At 31.9% G+C, this 21,762-nt stretch overlaps 1 protein-coding gene across 1 annotated transcript in view; it reads left to right on the forward strand.

Moving 5' to 3' along the window:
* Positions 1 to 21,762, forward strand: part of LOC133176554 (uncharacterized) — a 29,975-nt gene that overhangs the window by 3,341 nt on the left and 4,872 nt on the right. The window contains exons 2-12 of the mRNA XM_061311669.1: positions 3,826 to 4,228; positions 10,836 to 10,865; positions 11,114 to 11,226; positions 12,981 to 13,048; positions 14,804 to 15,027; positions 15,865 to 15,933; positions 16,443 to 16,709; positions 19,886 to 20,020; positions 20,392 to 20,439; positions 20,652 to 20,987; positions 21,308 to 21,472. Of these exons, the coding sequence (XP_061167653.1) occupies positions 3,826 to 4,228; positions 10,836 to 10,865; positions 11,114 to 11,226; positions 12,981 to 13,048; positions 14,804 to 15,027; positions 15,865 to 15,933; positions 16,443 to 16,709; positions 19,886 to 20,020; positions 20,392 to 20,439; positions 20,652 to 20,987; positions 21,308 to 21,472 (1,858 nt within the window). The remainder of the gene's footprint in view (positions 1 to 3,825; positions 4,229 to 10,835; positions 10,866 to 11,113; positions 11,227 to 12,980; positions 13,049 to 14,803; positions 15,028 to 15,864; positions 15,934 to 16,442; positions 16,710 to 19,885; positions 20,021 to 20,391; positions 20,440 to 20,651; positions 20,988 to 21,307; positions 21,473 to 21,762) is intronic.

Consider the following 21,762-nt stretch of genomic DNA (forward strand, 5'->3'; position numbering starts at 1 on the left):
TATTCCAAATGCATTAAAGCTCAATTAAGTATCTAGTTTTAAATTTGTTGGAATCGAGATTGAAAATCTCTTTTGCCTTTGCTGATGATGTTCAAAAATACTTCACTATGGTGGTAAAATGAGATATCTTCTGTCCTGTCTTGGAGATTACGTATTACACATGTATAGGTGTTTCATCAAGGAGAACTTTAATGATCCTGTTACATTTGAATTTGTGCGCAGTGAATTTCAAAAATGACTATTGGCACATAAACATGAAGTAGATAGTGAAAATCTAGTATTTTTTTTAAAAATATTTACAGCAAAACTAAGTAAAATATTTCATCGATATTATTTTTGCATCCATCCTTCTCTTACTCTCGAGCCCAGTGGATAAAGGAATGTCATTTCTTAATGTCCTTCAGCGATAAACATGAATACTTTAAAAAATTACAATTATTATAGTTCTTTTATATAGAATGATATCATATTTATAAGTTTAATTAGAATTCTCTCTTTAATTATTTGCATTTTAATGGAACTTTTTTTAAAAGCCCAATAAAGTATACACTGCCTATTTTTTTCTTACGCATGTATTCATCCAAACTTAATTACGTATGTATATAATACAGAAAAGTTAAAACAGCTGTTTATCATACACAAGCAACATTCAAATAATTAAATGTTTTAGCTTTATAGTTCTTTTATTGCGTTTATTCTGTTATATGAAAATAACAAACAGAAAACAGGAAATAAATAGAGGATATTCAATGTTTTGTATATGAATATGGAATTTATTTCACGAGTGGGACACGATTTTTTGGTATTTTCACGGGTGAGTGCGAAGCACGAGTGAAAATATCAAAAAATCTTGTCTCACGAGTGAAACAAATTCCAAATTCATCTACAAAACATTGAATTTTCTGTTTATTACATTTTCTTTGATTTTCCCTTTGCCTCTGTCTTTTCTTAACACAGTGCCACAGGCTTGACGTCATAGTTGAGCGGTTGAGACGTCATAGCTTAGCAGTTGAGTGATTGAAAACATTACATAGCATGTATTTTAGCAACATATTTGGGAAGGAATTTGCAGTTTTAGCTCTATCAAATTGCTTAGTTACTATCTCTATCTTATGACAGGCCAGAAATTATTTTTTATTTACTGTGATATCCTTTCACACTGTGAGAGAATATCATTTTGGTATCCTTTTACACTGTGGGAGAATATCACTTTTATTCAATAAATAAATCACAGTATTTCACTGTTGAAAATGTAATAAAATGATTTATAAAGCAATGTAGTAAACACTGCTGAAAGGAAAGCCACCGATAGGCCTACTATTGATGAATTTGCATTCATTTTTGATACATACATTCAAATCATTTTTATCATTCGTGGGCTGAGAATTTAGAACACATTTCTTATCACTTACAATGTAGGATGACATCGCCATCCAAAGACTGATATACACGACATTGAAATTAATATCATCACATATTGTGGCTGTCCTATTATAAAATGTTAACATGGTGGTTTATAAATGATACAGTTATATCATTCATGGATACAAAGTAACTAACGATTATTAGATTGTATCATTTGAGGATTTTTATCACTGGTGGACACTTTAGAGAGTTTGACCCAAGAGAATTTCAAACTCAAAAAACAGTCAAACAGTATTGAACAAGACCATACTTAATCAAGCACAAGATATTTTGGCTAATAAAAAAATGCGTCATTTAATTCACAACTCCGGGAATGTTTGAAGTACGTTTTAAGGAAAGTGAGAAACTCCTCCATCAATCGGCAATATGTCAAAACGAATGTCAACATTTCATTTCTTTATGACCCACCTTCATCTTCGCCATTTTGTTTCTCTCTGTGTGGTGAAAGAACAACGTGGGTTTTTACGCTGGGTCTAATAATTGAGAAAATATTGTTTTTTTGTACGGACAAAAAGTGAGCTGAATAGCAGTAAATAACAATGGATTTGTTTAAATAGAAGAATAGTAGCCAACATGTATGACGCTAACAGGAATATACACTCATACAAACAGGTAAGATGAAAAGGGATTTTACAATTTAGCCCGAAGTGTAAAAAATTCAAACTGTAGAAAATTTTCTTGCCAAGTAACTATTGCCCTTGATCAGAGAGAGAGAGAGAGAGAGAGAGAGAGAGAGAGAGAGAGAGAGAGAGAGAGAATTTGACACAGCTTGTACAGTAAAACTTGTTTAATCCGAACACCATTGGTTCCATATAAATTGGCTGGATTAGATAACATTCCTGATTAGACAACATTTCAAACAATTGAAAGTTCTAAAAGGGACTAAATGTAATCCTCCTATTAGGCAAGATTTCGATATATACAACATACGAATAAGACAAGTTTCACTGTATATCCGTATCTATAATTGCAGTTGGAACTAATTTGAACCTTTCAAGGAAGAATAGATAATAGTTGAAGCTACATTTGATATGAGAATCTTTCACATACAAAATGTTAAAATACTACCTTCGTGCACGGTTAACAAAAGAAACAAGCAGTCTGAGAGTATTGCATTAGCAATACTAGTCCCCTACCGGCAAGTGTAATCTGGTTCCCGTTAAGAATTGAAAATGCCATAATTCCGTCAAAAATCAATGAAGCGGTACGAAATGCAAACTTGATCTATAACTAATCAAGGTAAAGTCACATACCAAAAATCAGTGGCTCAATATCTGAAAGCATTTAGAAGAAAATTGTGGAAAACCCTTAAAAATTGAAAAGGCCGTAATTCCTTCAAAAATCATTGAAGCGGAACGATTAGACTTGCGGAATCAAATCAGATTACACTTGCCGGTAGGGGACTAGTATTGGTAATGCAATTCTCTCAGAATGCTTGTTGTATTTATCAATGATTTATTAGTCCCCTACCAGTGAAACCGGAGGGGACTATAGGTTTCCTCTGAGTCTGTCCGTCTGTCTGTCTGTCTGTCCCTCCGTCTGTCCGTCAGTCTGTCCCACTTGGTTTTCCGCACTTTTTTCCTAAACGCTTGCAGATATTGAGCTGATTTTTAATATGTGAGTGTATCTTGATGAGTTACAGACCAAGTTTGCATTTCGTTCCGCTTCATTGATTTTTGACGGAATTACAGCCTTTTCAATTTTTAGGGGTTTTCCGCAATTTTCTTCTAAACGCTTTCAGATATTGAGCTGATTTTTGGTATGTGACTTTACCTTGATTAGTTATAGATCAAGTTTGCATTTCGCCCCGCTTCATTGATTTTTGACGGAATTATGGCATTTTCAATTTTTAACGGGAACCAGATTACACTTGCCGGTAGGGGACTAGTATTGCTAATGCAATAATTTCAGAATGCTTGTTTATGGTATTCATGAATTAGCACATTGATATCCTCACAAAAGCCGCTAATTTAAAAAGCCTGCTTTTTAAATGAAAGTAAGATATGTTTGGGAAAAAAATCTTTTAATTTTTAGTAGATATGTATGATTTATATTGACTTGATTTACTCCTTTAAAAAGCCACAAATGTCCATTTTACTATTAAAGGGCGGTATATTTGTTCATTTTCTGGTGTGGAACAATGACAAAGTATTTTTTTCTATATCAAACGTATCATTCAACTTGATTTACAATCTTGGAATAATTAATGTGCAAGATTTTTAACCTGTAAGATAAAATCTCATAAATTATCATCATTAGCATTTTCTTGCATGTATTTGCCCGACACCATTATCTAAATATTATTTTCACGTTTTTGTGAAAGAATTTATAGAAACAATGTATCATGTTCTTACATGTAATTTCTTCATTTGATAATCAGTGTAATTTATTTTCATTTAGAATATACACAACGAGTCAAAATCTAAACGGAAAAGGCAACATGGAGAGAAAAGTACGAGACGATCCCGCAAAAAACCCGGGGACCATGATCCAGAAACAGCAGTGGTATTAACTGTATCTATAAGGAATGGAAAACATACAAAGAACGTGCATCATTCCAAAATGTTAAATAACAATATTGATGACGGTTTTACTTCGACGTTCCACGTCAAAAAGCCCTTGGAAAGTACCCTAAGTCGAGAACGTGCTGCGAAGGAAGCTGACAAAATTACGGTTCCTCTGCGTTCCAGTGTGCGCATGAGTCGGAAGCGGTGTCTCGTTCCCATGGTTATCATTACAATTTTAATTTTGGCAGGGTTATTATCTGCTGTTGCCTTCATCTTACTAAGACCATTACAAGAAGGTGAGTGCAACATATAATTAATTAATTGATCAATGACTTCCGATTTCAAATACATGAATATTTATCATACATTGTAACATTTTTGAAAATATTCTAGAAAGTCTCACAGCTCGAATTCGAGACTTCTATGTATTTTTTAACCTTACATTTTAAGTGTTTTATGCCCTATTCACAGATTTGTTCCTTTGTAGATATTTTGAGATCGATCACTGTTCGTTATCTTCACGTTTTTTTCATTTAAGGTTTTCAGCTCAGTAGCCTCATGTTGCCTGGTCCAGTAGGCTATGTTTATATTTAGCAACTTTTTGTTCAGTTAGTGTGATTCTTATAAACTTTTTCTTCTATATTTGGCCACTCGCGACATAGCTGTCCATCACTGATAGTTTATTCGACTTACAAATGTCAAGGTCCTTCCGGGACTTTAAGTTATGTGGACGCGACGGGAACCGTGTGCCGCACTAATGAAGACCGATGAAAAAGCTGTAAAACAAACATTTACAAACAAGTTAACGATTTGTTTTTGCTTTGCCCTGAATGACCAAATCCCATCCATGTCAGTTATACATTCGTCTATAAAGAAATATAGTTATAGCATCTCAAACAAAACTTTGGCATTTGTGTGCATGCATTTTCTAATGTTCTTTCATTTAGTATCTAGCATATTTGACAGGCATGTTTTAAAATTAGCGTGTCAGATGGAGATTACATGCCATAGATAGGGACAAATCGTTCTCCGGTAAAAATTATCTCTAAATAATTGATCGTTGTGCAGAAGATCTTGATGTTTGAATTTTTTTCTTCAAGCTTTCATTTGATCTATACCGTATGTTTCATAACATGTCACGGTTTAAACGAAGAAAAAAAAAACAATAAAAAGATTTTTAGAATGTACCTTTTCTGAATCTCACCTGCCTTATACATTGTATAATGAACTTGAGTTGATATGATACATGTACGTCCCTTTAAAAATATCATTTGTATTAGTTTTTCATACTGAAAACGCTGAATAAAAAAATGTACATTTTAATTTGGTAGAACCTTTTTCTCTTAATAATTTTTTGGTTGAAGAGATTGTGAAGAAAAATCTTACATTATTTTTTTTCTCGAATTCAAAACAGGGATATTGCCCTCAAAGTTCACTAAGAAATTAGAATTGATAATTTTACCTATTGACAAAATTAGTCTAACAATTTACATAGGATCGATCACTCTTTCATAAAGAAAGTGTAAGCTGAAGATTAAAAGTGGCTACTTTTTGGAATAACTGTCAGATCATTGTAATGAACTATGATTTGAAAAGGATACAAAAAGAACTTGGTCACATGACTAAAGGCTTTGTTAATACAGATACAAAATATTATCAAAATCATCAATGACTGTAATTCTTGTACAAGTTGTACTTTAACGTCTAATCAAAAATATTATATTTTATTTTAACGTTCGTGTATTTCAATGTTGAAAAAAATGAAATAGATTGATCCTCTCCTCTGTTTCCCTACGCAATTGAACAAGTCAGTGACGTCAAATATGTAGTGGCATGTCCGTAGGAACCGGGGGAGGGGGGTGCCCCCAATAATTTTGCCGATGTATAGATTACTATAGAAAACATAGCTACTATATGTTTGTGCCAACCCTCAATAAAAACGTCTGATGACTTTTTTTTAGCTTGTCAAGGAATTTTGGTAGTTGATACCCCCCCCCCCCCTCCACACAAACACTTAAAATGAATGGTTGTGCCAACCCAAAACTGAAATTACTTCCTACGGGCCTGACAGTTACTTGGTATCTGTTTGTGATGCAAGTGTTCATACTTGCTCAAGTATAAAAGGCGTTATTTTCAAATTTTCGAAGAAGGTCACGGATTTGTTCAGTAATTTGAATTTCATATTAAAGAAGTGAATTTTCATCAATTTTAAGACATGTAAAATTACAATGTACAAAGCAGTAGTCAACTTTTCTTGCAGTTCTGAAGACTAGATTAAAATGCTTTTAAATTCTGATGAAATTTATCTCCAATGAGAAATGTTAAGAAGATTTTTTTTCTTCAAATCATTACAATTGTACCATTCGCTTAAAATTATTGCTATTGTGGACTTGTGTAGACCCACATCATTCAGTTTTCTGAAACTTTGAAATTGATCGAGTGAATAGTTAAACAAAACAAAATTGAATGATTTCGATGGAGAACTTGTATTTTGAGTTAACATCATTAACTCTTCACTACGAAGCACAATATCGATTGAAGCGTTTTTAATATTTCCAGTTCAAAACAATGTTATTTATGAAGGAAATGAACACATACATTGTATCTAAGTTTAAAAATGAATTGAAAATAAAAATTCAGTTTGATGCGTTTCATACAAGTTTTACTGAATGTTTTAAAAAGTCAAATAATGAAATTGAATAAAAGACTAAAACAACTATTACTTCTGCTAGACATTAATAACATTCATTTGTAAATTTCTTTTTAGAAACGTTAAATGACAAGTTTAATTGTAATAAATTTTTGATCATTTTGTAAAACGGGACACATTAGGGAGGGTGTGTCGCCATGGTTGTCTAAATAAATTATGCGTGTTCTCGCGAGAAATCGTGAGGAAATTTTCAATAAGAATTCAGAAGGCCGACCACTTCCTTGTGCCGAAGACAACATATAAATGTTTGAGATTAATGAAATTTAACAATGTAAAGACAATAATGGTTACCCTAACAACAAGTAAAGCTAAAATACTAGATTGCGATTATATTTTTTAAGCACTAAGATTTTACCCTCACAAGACTCCAACTTTTTTTCATAGTGCATAGTGTAATGTTCCAATTCTGATTGAATAATTCATGAAATGAAATTCTTTACATGGAATATCAATGCTTTTATTTCAATATTGCATTATCGATCCTTCTGTTCAAAGTAATAAAATTGTATTCATGGACTTCTGGATAGAGATTCCTGGTTTCATATAATTGCTGTTCATCAATAAAGATACCATATCTAAGGTGATATATTTAGTTGTTTCTAGAGGTTCTGAAATTGGAAAATATATGCTATATTTTAGTTTGATTGGAAGATTCGCAGAGTCTTCAGATAAGTGATTAAAGAAGATTGGCAGACAGAAAATTGCTCAAAGTTTACCAGTCATTAATAATATTCATCTCTCAAATGGCGCAGTGGTTAGCGCGTTCGCTCTAGAGTCGCGGAGTAAGGAGTGGACGTGGAGACCGGTTCTTCGGATGAGACCATATAAACCGAGGTCCCGTGTCTTAGTAGGTCCTGGCACGAAAAAGATCCCTCTCTACTCAATGGCCCTGAATGTCGAGTATAGGTCAAAATTTGCAGCTCTCCACCGGCAAGTGGTGGCGACTCCATTGAATGAAAAATTCTCGAGAGGGACGTTAAACAATAAATAAACAAACAAACAAATAACCGCATGCATATCTTGTTATATATAACAGATATTGGAACGAAAATTTTTTGCCGAAAATAACACAATTTTACTGTATATCTCACCAAATGATGAACGATCGTTAACTATGTGTTTTCTACTTACTGATAATCTGGAATATTATTTCTCCAATTGGTATCAGAATTTAATTTTCTCAGATACATGTATTTCAGAAGCTTTGAAATATTATGTAATATTATGACTTTGATAATCCATTTGCGAATGAACATAAAATTTCAATATTTTGACCTATCATTTTGGTAAAATCATTAACCTTTAAGTCTTCATTTACAAAAAAAGTGTGGTATGCCACAGGTAAGCGTAAGTTGGATTGGGCTTCACGAAAATATTGTTCTGAGTATCTTGTATATTATAACGAGGCTAATTCCAGTTATGTTAATGACCAAAAAATGTTACACTAATTGTCTACACAGTTACAGGGTAACAAGCTCAGTGTGATCTAATTAAGTAGTGGACAGTGTCATAGTGACACGACACATTTATCGAACAACTATGCCCTTGTTAACTGGACATGACGCATTTCATGTACGATATCTGTTTTTTTTTTGTCCTACAAACCTTTTAATGTCCTGAATACCTCAATTAACCTTAACATTTTGCTAGAAAATTTATCAGTGCCAGAAATGTAAAACATTTCTGCTGTCGACATTATAAAAAATCTTTTATTAAAACAAGGAAAACATTGCCAAAGATGGGAAAATATGTTTAGGCTTCAATATAAGATCTACCACACTATTTCATAGCAAAGATAGATCAAACATGTATATTTATTCAAATGTCGTATATGCAAGATGAATGCAATGTATAATAAATAAACAGCTAACATGGCATATCTACATTCAGATACAGTATAAAATTCTGATATGCTTTATTTACGTAAGAGTTAATTGAAACCGGTACCACGTCTGAAATCAAGTTTCAGAATGCAAATTATCTTTCAGATTGTTAATGGGAAGAAACATTTGACTTTGTAAATATGCATCTCATTCATGCGATACCGTATTTCTTATTTTTGTTGTCAAAGAGTCATGTTTTTGTTTTGTTTGTTTATTTGGATTTTATGGGTTTTTGTGTTCAGTAGTGTTTTGGTCATGAAAGCTCCAGCTGTAAATGTGCTTTAAGATTAATTATAATTTTGAGGAGATACGTCTGAAGAATGTTTTTTTTTTTTTTTAGATCTGAAACATATGATGGTTTTAAGCTGCTATCGAAATCCTAAGATAATATCAAGATAAATGATTTTTTGATGTATATTAATTCAGTTATTTAATTTTTTCTTGCATCAGACTCGTTATTGAGACATATTTGGTTGTGTTTTATCAGCATTATAAAATACATTTTTCATCTGATGTTAATATTCTGCAAAGTAGGAACTCAAACATATATGCTTTAATTGAACATTGAAATAAATAAATGGTGCCTCATCAAACCACAGTCTCCACCAAATTGTATCATGGTCAGAACTGATGCATCGTCATATCGCATTTATTTAATTGTTTACATGGATTTGACAAAATGTCATATGTGGTGAAAATTTGTGGCAATAAATGTATTTTTAATGGAAAAAGTTGGCCTTACGAAAAGTCTCGTTCTAATTTAAAAAAAAATTATTATTAACTGTTAATGATTTTGCAGAATAACCTTAACACGTTGCTGAAAAGTCTGTCAGTACCAGAAATGTAAAATACATGTATATATGATGCAACATTCCAAAAATATTTTATCAAAATAAGGAAACTATTGCTGTACATAGAAAAGGTGTTTCTTGACTAAAATATAAGATCTACCACACAGTTTTGCAAAAATGTTGGAGCAGACACGTATATTTAAATTTCATGTATGCAAGATGAATGCATTGTGTAATGCATCAAGAGGTAACTTGACATATCTATATTAAGATGCAGTATATATTTCTTGTACATATGTTTTATTTACTTACAACTTAAGTGTGACTACGTTTGAAATTTAATTGCAGAATTTTAATTATTTTGTTTATCCGCAGAAAAATTAGAGTGAGTCAACATGCATTTCTGAATTTGTTGTCATAAAGGTGCATGTAATCATTTGTTGTTTTTTGTTTTGTTTAGTATGTTTAAATGTTTTGGTTTTGTTTATTTATTCAGTTGTGGTTTGATCATGTAATGGTTGAATATATTTTGAATTAAGCTAAATAATGATTTTGTTGAGAAAGGTATAAAATACATTCTTGTTAATTTGCTCTCTGAAACCTATGGTGGCTTTAAGCTGCTATCGAAATCTGAGATGTCAGCAGTAACGATTTTTGATGAATTAATTCTTATATTTTATCCTGTAACTGATGACTGATTAGTATAACATATTTGTTCTCAGCATACATGTCTTCTATTGCGTCCGTAATAACTTGCAGGATGACATAATATCTGAATTCTTTTATTAAGAATTCTTGCATGTCATTATTACAAAGTAATATTTTGACATGACCTTCTTGATTGTTGAGATGATAAAATTACATTTCAAATAAACATAGACCTTTTTTTTCCCAATTGCTAAGGATTTATTTAGGTTTTCCAATTTTTCATAAACTACAAACTACTAGTAGGATTATAATGGCACTAATGTACATGTACATCTATCACTTGGTTACTTAGGAATGTGATATTTATATGAAGACATGAGGAAATGGATGTTTTAAATTTCATTATTGTTGAGGTTGTGACTTTGTAAACGTTGTCAAGGGAAACCAGAAATCTAAGAAATATGTAGTTCTGCGATAAAAAGAGGAATAAACAGTTAAAATAAGATATGCTAGTTTTGACAGTTTCAAACGTTATCCTGAAAATTTTCACAATCTTTAAGGCATGATTTTTGTCATGACCTGTTTAAAAAGTTGCATGGAAGCTGAGCTAAAAGATTTTTAGTCTTTTTTAAGTTAACATAATTATGTATTCTGTATCATGGCATACACAGAGTCGGTCAGCTTTTCCAGTCAATATATTTTGTAGAAAAATAGGTTATCTTGGTTGAGGCAAACATTGTTCTTATTTTTTGTAAGTCATTCCCCTTTAAATCAACAGAAATTGAGTTGGTTTATACAATTTTTGTGATGTTGATTAATCTCATTTGCGCTTATCAAAATCAGGTAACTTTCATTATGTATCTATTTTTAGAATCATCATCTGAAGAAAAGGACGGTTTAGGTAATATTTACGAATTTTTACTCTAAACATTAAGGGCTCCACGTCTGGATTATTATTTCTTGTTACAACTTAGTTAAAAATTGAGTCTTGAGTTATACAAAGGAAACTTATAAGAAGGAAATTATGTAGTAAAGCAAGATATTTTCTTTAAAATTAGGCAATTATTTATCCTTCGACTTAATGTAAATACCTGTTTGTTTATATCTGAATATTTGTTTCATAATTATGATATTCCTTTTGTTTTTCAGTCATGATTTTAGCAATCACGCACATGCGCATTCTCAACAAAAAATTTGTCTCAGAGATGTCCAATTCATCGAGCCCCAAGTTCCTACAGTTCAGTAGCGCTTTTGAAGATGATGTAAGTGGAATAAAATTTTAAATATGATATCATCTTTCCTCAAAATATCTTTAGTTATTGTTTCACAGATTATGTGCTGAAACATATTGTTATACAAGAGGGTACTCATTAAAATACAGTAAGTTTTGAAACTTTCTTTCAACTTCTAAGGTCATGACTTGTAAAGCATAATAACAATAAAGTCTTGAATTTTTTTCATATACTGAATAAATGACCACACATAAATACTGAGACATGATAAAACGAACAATTGACCAACGCATTGTAAAGACTACGGTTTATAAAAAGACATTGGGAGGCAATGATCGTATAGAATAGACAATTATTTATTTTTAATTAGACGTGTGGGTTTAATGTTGCCCAATGATTTTTTGGATTTTGTCTAATGATTAGATCGTCTTGTTGGAACTTAACACTGATAGACATGGGGAATATGACAAAACTTGTCGCCATAAATAAGTAAATTGACCATGTACGTAACAGGAGTTCTTTATACATATATGCATATGTGCCAGAAAGATAAAAGCAAGTGAACCACGCAAAATTTATCTGTAAATGTGATGTTCAAATTATAATATTTAAAATAACCACAACTATCATATCTGAATTACACGTAAAATTCAGTCCTACCAATACAAAAAACCTGTTCATGCTGATTATGTTTATTTTTCTCCGAATAATTCATATATCATGCAGTACAGTCTTAGGTCTTATAACATGAATAAATTATCTTGTTTAAGGAAAGATTTCAGTCTCAAAGGAACTTCATAAATACTCATCATTCCGTTATAACACATTTTTGGATGGCTTTTTGTTGTTCATAAATGAAAATATGTAATCTATAGTAAAATTTTTACAAACTATTTGGTGCTTAAACATTCAGTAAAGCAATTTATGTATAAGGGTACATGTACCTATAAAAAGACATTAAGGTTAAACATTTTATTGCACTGTTTAAGTCATGACTTCACAATCTTTAAAAAGACCGAAGAAAGTTTCGAAATGTTTTTCATATTTACACGAATGTTAAAGATATAATTTACATTCTCACTGAATAAAGGACCATATATGAATTCTGAGACATAACGAACAATTAACCAACGCATTTCTGGACCAGGTCTTATAGAACAAACTAGGAGGCAATGATCGTATAAAAGAGACAATTATTTGTTTTTAATTAGACTTGTGGGTTTTGTATTTAGCTCAATACTTTTTATTCCTGTTTTTGTCTAATGGCTAGGTCGTCTTGTTAGGGCAAAACGCTCATACACATCATATTCTATGGGTAATATATAATGAAGCTTGTCTCCATTAACAAGGAAACTGACCACATTCTTTTGATTAGTTATGGCTATACGTTGGTGAGAGAAAGTATATTTTCTTAATTTAGATGCATTATAATTCTCGTTTCTTATGAATGATTTGGGTTTCTTTAAAGTAGTCATAATGCCGATCTTTTTTCATTGAATTTAAAAAGATACCTGTATATAAGAAAAAAAAATACTTTGCTGCATTATATGTTTATGTGAATGTAGTTCCAGCCGATGTCTTGAATCACAAAACAAAGATCTTAAAACACAAAATTTATTTCTTAATGCATAATTTCCAAGGGAAATCAGTAAAAAAAATTCGACATTCTGTGAATATTTACAAAACATTCTTAGAATTTTCGGTTTGATGTGTAAATGTTTTGTTAAGTGGAATTTTCCTGACTGTAAATTTGGTTTTTCAAAAATGGGTGTTTACATTTTTAGATCAATGATGTCTTTCTCAGGAGCAACATAAGCAGATATTTTTATGGCACAAGCTTGAATGCGCTAAGGTAAGAAATCCCATTTAAGAAATACCTTTTTGCAATTTACTCAGGTGTAAAGGTGTTCATAATAATCAATCTTTGGCTTCCCCTTTAGATAATTATGACGTTTATTGGTGATTTGTGGTAATTTTTTCCTTCAGAGCAAATCACATGTTTGAAAGAGTTGCAACTATGCAATGGTACCGAATATTTGACACAACGTCATATATATTCATTTTATTTCTGATCAATATGTATAGAAGGCGTAAACGGAGTTTATATTTTTCAAAAATCAGATAAGTTTTTGACAAATAAAAAGACCGTCTTTTAATTTTGACAAAGTACTAACGAAGACACAGAATGACGTCGACTTTTCAGAAGAATGAATGTTGAATATATTGTTATAATCTTTAAACGTACATGTAGAAGACGAATTGAAAAATCAAAATATCTTTCAAACTGCAAGGATCAGACGTGTGTATACACTGCAAATCTATTATGGCTGGAGACCATTGATGATAAACTTCCATTCTTTAAGAATATACGCCTAAATTTTTGCTAGAAAATTTATTTTACTTAATCTTTATACGTATAATATCAAATGTTAGTATGTCACTTAAAGATCAAAATTTTAATGCTAGAAAATTGTGGACAATATGTTTTGAAAGCCTTTGAGTCTAAAACTTTTTGGGAAGGGTATTGAACGATGCACATTTTGCAAAAATAAAATCAATTGTATAGTGCAAAGTATCTCAGTATAATATATTGTATTTATTTCATGCGCAACCTTTTGTTTTTGATATGATAGAAAATACCTTCTTCAAATGTTAAAAAAAATTAGTTTTTTATATCAATCAATGGAGAAAAAAAAATATATTGCAGTGAAAAATCCATTAATGAAATTGATATAAAATACTGGATTCATTTCTATTACATTTTCAACAGTGAAATACTGTAATTTATTTATTGAATTTTGTCACAGTGTGAAAGAATATCAATGTGATATTCTGTCACCGTGTGAAATAACATCAGAAGTGCGTCAAAACTCTCAATTTTCCTCCAATTCACGAAGAGCGTTATAAAAATACTACCTGGCATGTTATAAAACAGAGACTAAAACTGCCGAAGTTTCTCCAAATATGTTGTTGAATTATCTGTTTGCAATATTTTCAAGCTCACAATCGCTTATTAGCTTTTACGTGTCTCAACCCGCTCAACTATGTCATCACTGCCTATGACATAGTGTTACAAAAGACAGAGGCAAAGAGAAATTAAAATCAAAGAAAATGTAATAATCAGTAAATTCAACAATTTGTGGATGAATAAGGAATTTCACTTGTGAGACAGGATATGTTTTGATATTTTCACTCTTGCTTTGCACTAGTGAAAATATATATAAAAAAAAAATCCTGTACCAATCGTGAAAATATTCCATTATGATATCCAGCAACAAAACATTGAATACCCATTGATCAAATGATGGTATCTTTGTTTCAGTTTTAGCATCAGTGGAAATTTTAAACTTATGTAAAGCAAATATATTTCATTTATTACGTGGGTGACATTGTTACCCTAGGCCTGAATTATCTATTTTTGAATAATTAGTGTACATTGTATCATATTTGGTTTACATGATACTACTTCTTGTAGATTATTAATGGATCCAAAGTTGACTTTTATGCAAATATTGTATCATCAGTGCATCTTTTAATTTTTCTTTCTTAACATATTAAGAATAAAAGTGTTTAAATGACATCACATTTATGTGTTTTTTGTCTTCAGAAATGGTAGCATTTATACGTACAGTGATCTTTCTTTCCAAGACGTTGAGCATCTACGAGATCCGTCCATTATTCAGAATGTCCTTCGGGATACCTCAGCCCCTTTTACTTACAGAAATATGAAAGCCATTCGTATTGGAGACAACATTGTTGATTACGACAGTATTCATGTAGATTTGTCATTTGTTAACGTTGACAAATTTCCCGATAAACCAAAGCTCAAAGGTGAGAGAGAGAGAGAGAGAGAGAGAGAGAGAGAGAGAGAGAGAGAGAGAGAGATTTAACTCATTATTTTATTTATTATTGAATTGTTTTAGCTCAGCTGATTTAATAGCTTAGATGAACTTTTTTGATCATAGAGTGTCCGTCGTCTGTCTGTCCATGTGTCATTTGTCGTCGTAAAGTTCAAACATTTTCATTTTGCAAATTCAACAAAACTTTCCGCAAAGCCTTGGGTTAAGGGGGCTATCTTCAAGTTATTATAATTTTTTTTTGAATTGTGGGCCTATGGGATAGGCTAGGGCGAAAGTCGGACCAGATTTTACCTAGGACACATGTACTGGAAAAAAATCTTAGAAATTCGCATTCTCCAGAACAGCAAGGCGACCATGTAAGTCATATTGATATTGAAACATAGATGCCAACGAATTGTGGATTCAGATTAGGTTATATATTGAAGCTAGAATGGAGTTTACATTTTTAAAGTAAAAATGCTGATGAAGAACAGCCAAGGTGACCTTAGATGACTGTTGTGGTCCATTTGCCTCTTGTTTTTTCCCTTTTCTATGAATATAGGAAGGTGGATACCATTTTCAAGTACAAATATCTCATTGCAATTGTAAAGGATGAAACGTTGAAAAATTATAATTATCAATTTCAAAGAGCTTTTTTTTTACAGTAGGGAGTCTGAAATAAATTATTCACACCTTTTTTTTTTAAAATGGAATTTGTTATGGCTCCTAGAATCGTGACAGCAAATATATTAGTCGTTTAATTACTTCCACGGCCTATGAATTTTTTTATTACCATAATGAGATGAGAATTTTGTCCCACTTTTTTCAGAGTTACGGCGATTTATAGAGGAAGTGCGAGAAACCAAAAATTCCGAAGAAGCCATTCAAAAAACAACAGGTCCGTATATCATTGTATTATGACATAGCTTAACATATTTTGAAAATATTATATAAACAATTAATGTTAATATAGAAATATTCATGAATTCATGGACATTCATTTTAAATTGAACCTTTGACACTATAAACAATTTCAAATAAACATGTCTTTTTGTCACAAAAAACTATTTTCACGATACCTTATTTAAATTTGATGTAAAAATGCATACCATAGACGCCAATTACATTATAAATATAATTTCTCCCATCAAGATCCTTGTTTGTTATTACTGTCTCCCTCTTAAAGATCACAGGAATTCTACTCGTAGATATTTTGATCAAGGAAAGTAGTTTGTAGACTAAATATAGCATTATTTAAACTACATTATTTATAGTTAGAAAAATGGCAAATGTTGTGGGATCATTGGTCTTAGTTTATCAGGTGCTTTAAATTTTCAATAGATAGAAATAAAACAAATAAAAATGGGTAATTGTATTAATTCTATTTTTTTTTTTTTTGATTATTAGAGAGACCTAAAAAGATACAGCATCTTATTCCAGAGTTTAGTAAGAAAAAACCACTTATCCCGATAAAGGTCAGCATGGAGTCGACATCTGTTGTCGAGAATGAAGAACCGGAAGTTATCAAGTCTGTTCCAGAAACTACAACTTTCTCAAATGATGTATCAAATAGGCTGGAAGAAGTGACAACAGCAATGCCTCTCAATAAGGGCACAACAACATTCGTGTCAAAGTCAACAACAGATGGGGCGAAATCAAGTACAGAAATTAGTGGTAAGCTGTGCTGTAGTTATGTTCCCCAAACGAAGTTGGGGAACATATTGTTTTTACTCTGTTTCTTATTATTAAGGTCTTCCGTCTCCACGGAAGACCTTATAGTGATTCTATTGTTTCTTATTATTATTATTATTATTCTTTTTTTTTTAGACAAAATTTTGTGCACGCGATTTCTCGAAAACTATTCAATGAATTTCTTTGAAATTTTCAGGGATAAAAGGTCTTTGTATGAATTTTATATAAAATTCCGTTTTTTGGTAAATTCGGTTCCAGTGCCAAGTTATGGACAATTTCCTGATTTTAAAATGAAATTTTGTCCTTGAGTGTTCTCAAGAATGGCTCAAGATATGAACTGGAGACTTGTTAGAGATGATAGAACATGATTTCTAGATTGGAGAGGGCACCTTTTCGTTCGTCGTCGGCACTTCCGGTCGCTTACGGAAGTGATCAAAGAAATCGTTAAATTTCAATTTTCTTTTTTTTAATCAATACTTACATCACATTATTGCATCACTTTTGTAGTTCTGGAATATGTTGGTCCCACCGGAAACAAAAACGTCAACTTCCGGTTATAAGAGAAAAACTACATAATTTGAGTATTTTTCTTTCCCATTAATATCTTTTGTAGATAAAGTATTTGGAATGAATTTTAAATATGTTATTCAGACAGCAAATGTCTAGAGTAACCTCAAATATCTTTCAAAAATTCACTTCCGGTCGCGTGCTTTTCTGTCCTCAAAATGAGAAGTTCGCTGAGCAAGATCTCGGAAACGGTAAGAGATTAAGACACCAGACTTATATATGCAACAGACCTTAAGATGTAGCCAAAACCATTTGGGTTCAGAGCGTCAGCCGTCACTTCCGGTCGTCACAGGAAGTGATCAAAGAAATCCAAAATTTCAACTTTTCTTTTTTTATTTAAGAATTGCATCACTTTATTGCATCTTTTTCGCAGATTCGAAAGATGTTGGTCCCACCGGAAACAAAAACGACAACTTCCGGTTATAAGAGAAAAACTGCAAAATTTCGTATTTTACTTTCCTATAAATATTCTTTATAGATAATGTATTTGAAATGAATTTTAAATATGTTATTCAGACTGCAAAGGTCTAGAGTAACCTCAAATATCTTTCAAAAATTCACTTCCGGTCGCGTGTTTTTCTGTCCTCAAAATGAGAAATTGTCTGAGCGAGATCTCAAAAACAGGTAGAAGATTAAAACACCAGACTTATATGAGCAGCAGACCTTGAGGAGTACGCAAAACCATTTTTGTTAAACGCGTCCGTCGTAACTTCCGGTCGTCACAGGAAGTGATCAAAGAAATCAAAAATTTTAACTTTTCTTTTTTAAATTAAAGTTTGCATCACTTTATTGCATCTCTTTCGCTGTTTTGAAATATGTTAGTTTCCACCGGAAACAAAAAAAGACAACATCCGGTTTTAGGTGATAAACTTCGTTATTTCGATATTTAACTTTCTCACAAATATTTCTTATCGATAAAGTACTTGAAATGTTTTTATGCATTTTGTAGATACTGCAAGTGTCTAGAGAAAAGTCAGAGATTTTTTTATAAAATTCACTTCCGGTCGCGTGTTTACCTGTCCTCAAAATTAGAATTTGTTCTCACAATATTGCTCGGCTACAGTAAACGACTGAAGTCTAAAACTTTCAGAACTGATAGTCAGTCATCAGTTTATTTGAATCGCGAGGAAATCTTGTATCGCCGTTACTTCCGGTCGTGACAGGAAGTGATGCAAAAAAGTGAATGGTTAATGGTTAGCACGTTGGATTTTCAGGATGACAGCCAGGGTTAAATCTCCAGAGTGTCTGAATTTCTTTTATCACCTTTTCAGCTTGAATTTTCGTTTTTATTTTCAAAATCGGACGGAAGACCTCTCATTGCTCGCAATGAGTTTCTAGTTATTATTATTTTTCTTCTTCTTCTTCTTCCTGGGTACTTTTTTGTCCGCGAGTGATCTCGTCAACTACTCATCCGATTGAGGTGAAACCTTTTTAGGGTTAATAGGCATGTTATGTAGATTTGCGGAATCAAGGTCATTTTGAGCGCACGTGCATGCACGTGCGTGCGCGTGCAATGCGTAAAATGACCAATATACTTGATATAGCTGTAACTTTTATATTTTTTGATGAAATGCTTTGATACTCAGAATATAAGGATATATTAAAAGTGTAAACAAGATGACATGGTCAACATGCACATGCATGCACGTGTGCGCACGCGCAAAGCGTAAAATGACAAATATACTTGATATATTTGTAACTTTTATACTTTTTGATGAGATGCTTTGATACTCAAAATTTTTATATATATTAAAAGTGTAGACAAGACGACATGGTCATCGTGCACATGCATGCATGCATGCATGCACGTGCGCGCGCGTGCAATGTGTTAAATGACCAATATACTTAATATAGCCGTAATTTTTATATTTTTTTATGAAAAACTTTGATATTAAGAATATACAGATATATTAAAAGTGTAGACAAGATGATGTGGACATCATGCTCATGAATGCACATGCGCGCGCGTGCAATGTGTTAAATGACCAATATACTTAATGTAGCCATAACTTTTATATTTTTTTATGAAAAGCTTTGATACTAAGAATAAACCGACATATTATAAGTGTAAACAAAATGGCATGGTCATTATGAACATGCATGCAGGTGCGCATGCGTGCAATGCTAAGATGACCAATATACTTGATATAGCTGGAACTTATTTATTTTTTGATGAAATGTTTTAATACTGAGAATATAAAGATGCATTAATAGTATAGATGAGATGACATGGTCATCCTGCACATGCATGCACGTGCGCGCGCGTGAAATGCAAAAAACTATCAATATACTTCATTGGCTTATTTAATGAAGCTTACAGGAAATAAGACACCAAAAGGGTGTTGGGGAGCGTTTGGGGAACATCTGTAACGGTCCCCGTTACAATTATAACTAGTTCTGTTTGTGGTGGAATCTTCAAGTAAGATTCTCACTACACAAGCATAATAATTATAACGGATTAAGAAAAGCAATTTTTTAATCTAAATATAATATTCACCCTTCCTGCTTCATTTCTTCAATTATAATGACCAAAACCACTTATTTACTAAAACAATTTTTATATCGCTTCAATTTAAACTTTAATTCTTTAGGTTTTACAACATCTTCATCAGAAACAACATCAAAAATAACAACGACAACAACAACATTGGCGTCAACAACAATATCAACTACAAGAACAAATGATCCTAGAAATGAAATTGATCAATCATCAAACAAGGAAAATGGTATGCAAACCATAAAATGTAATCTTTTCTTTAAACTAATGAAAAAAATCCCTCTATGAATAAGTCTATGGATACCATTAGTATTTACAACTTCGTATCTGTAAAGAAATACATATTGTATTAATATTTCTAGCAAGTTTATATTTACACTATTTTCTTTTTACTTTGAGTTTAAAGCAGATTGACACCTCCACAAAATGACCCTTGTCGACAAATTAGAGGCACAAAGTATTTTTAATTTTAAAAAAAAAAAATTGTACATCCCAGTGTCTGACTGGACAGTATTTTAGAACTTCCAGTGATGCATGTCTTAATAACGTGGATAATTACTGTCTTTCTTTTTCCTAACACGCGTACATTTTTTTAAACAGAATCCTTAACAACCCCTTCAACAACGAAAACTCCTATATCAACGCCATGTAAGTACTGAATTTATATTGTCAAATAAAAGTTATGTATCTGAATTTGAAGAAGTACCTATTACACTTTTTTCTGTAAGAATGTGAACGTCTATAAGTTACATGTAATATCTTAAAAAGTGATAATTTGCAAAATCAGTCTTTGATGTGTTGGCGAGGGTCTCCCGAGTTATAACTATATAAAATTGAATTGTAAAATTCTACATCTGCAGATGTGAAAGTGACAACAGAAACAGAAGCGGTCGGAACAACAGGTGACCATAATGCCACGGTCACGTGTAACTTTGGTAATCTGGAAGACTGGAAATTCCTCATCATTCGGAATATGCCATACAAGGGAAAACCCTATCTTGTTATGAATTTAACTTCTGACGAAATGATCACAATTCCTCCTGAAATCAAAGATAGACTCTATTTGAACCTGGATGTTAATAGCGTTTCCGGTACGATTCGTATCAGCTTCCTGTTGCAATGTGGAGATCTTGGAAGATACGAGTGTAAAGTACACAAGGGAGATTACTCGTTTATAGGTGGCGGCGAATTAAAATGTAAGAATTTCTTTTGATAAAAATGTTTAATTCACGTTATAACTAATTTGATGGTAATATATATACAAATATTTAACTGTTCGTAATTTTATAATCAGATATACTTGATACGTAATAATTTGTGTTTAACATTTTTTCCCGTCAAAAATCAGTCACGGCAATTTTTTTTCTTTTCAAATTAACAAAAAATGATGCAATTTTTCATGAATTTTGTGGGATGATTGCTAAATAAATCCACCCTAAAAGTGTAATTACATACCAGTTTTTAAGTGGCATTCAATTAAAATGTTTTTGAATTGTCCGATTTATGTTTTGTGCAGTGTTACCTACAAAACCCAAAGTTACCTTGCCCGTGGAAATCATTGAAGGCAAAGCATTACAAGAGCCGCTATTGTGTACAATCAATGTCGGATTTCCAGCGGTAAAATCTGAATTTGAATGGCTGTTCAAGGCGCAAGGAATGGATTCATTTCAAAGAATAGGCAGTAAGTAGTGTGCTTTAGTTTACATAGACAAAGTTGGATAGTTTATGGGAATACTATTCCAATTACGTGCTTCATGTCAACACTCGTTCTGTACGCAATTTTTTTTGAAACATATTCATACCAAAGTAACTATAGGAGAGACCTGGACAAACATACTTTGGTTACTTTTGTGATGTAATATAAAGAGGAACTTATTTGTAAAAAAAAAATATACATTGATCTCGAAACTAAGTCCTTATGTGAAACACACCTGAATATCATCTTAAAGAATAAAAAATGATAAAGAGCAT

The sequence above is a fragment of the Saccostrea echinata genome, unplaced genomic scaffold (genome assembly GCF_033153115.1).
Source record: "Saccostrea echinata isolate AGI-Se365-2 ecotype Australia unplaced genomic scaffold, CSIRO_AGI_Sech_v1 ptg000076l, whole genome shotgun sequence".
Lineage (NCBI taxonomy): Eukaryota > Metazoa > Mollusca > Bivalvia > Ostreida > Ostreidae > Saccostrea > Saccostrea echinata.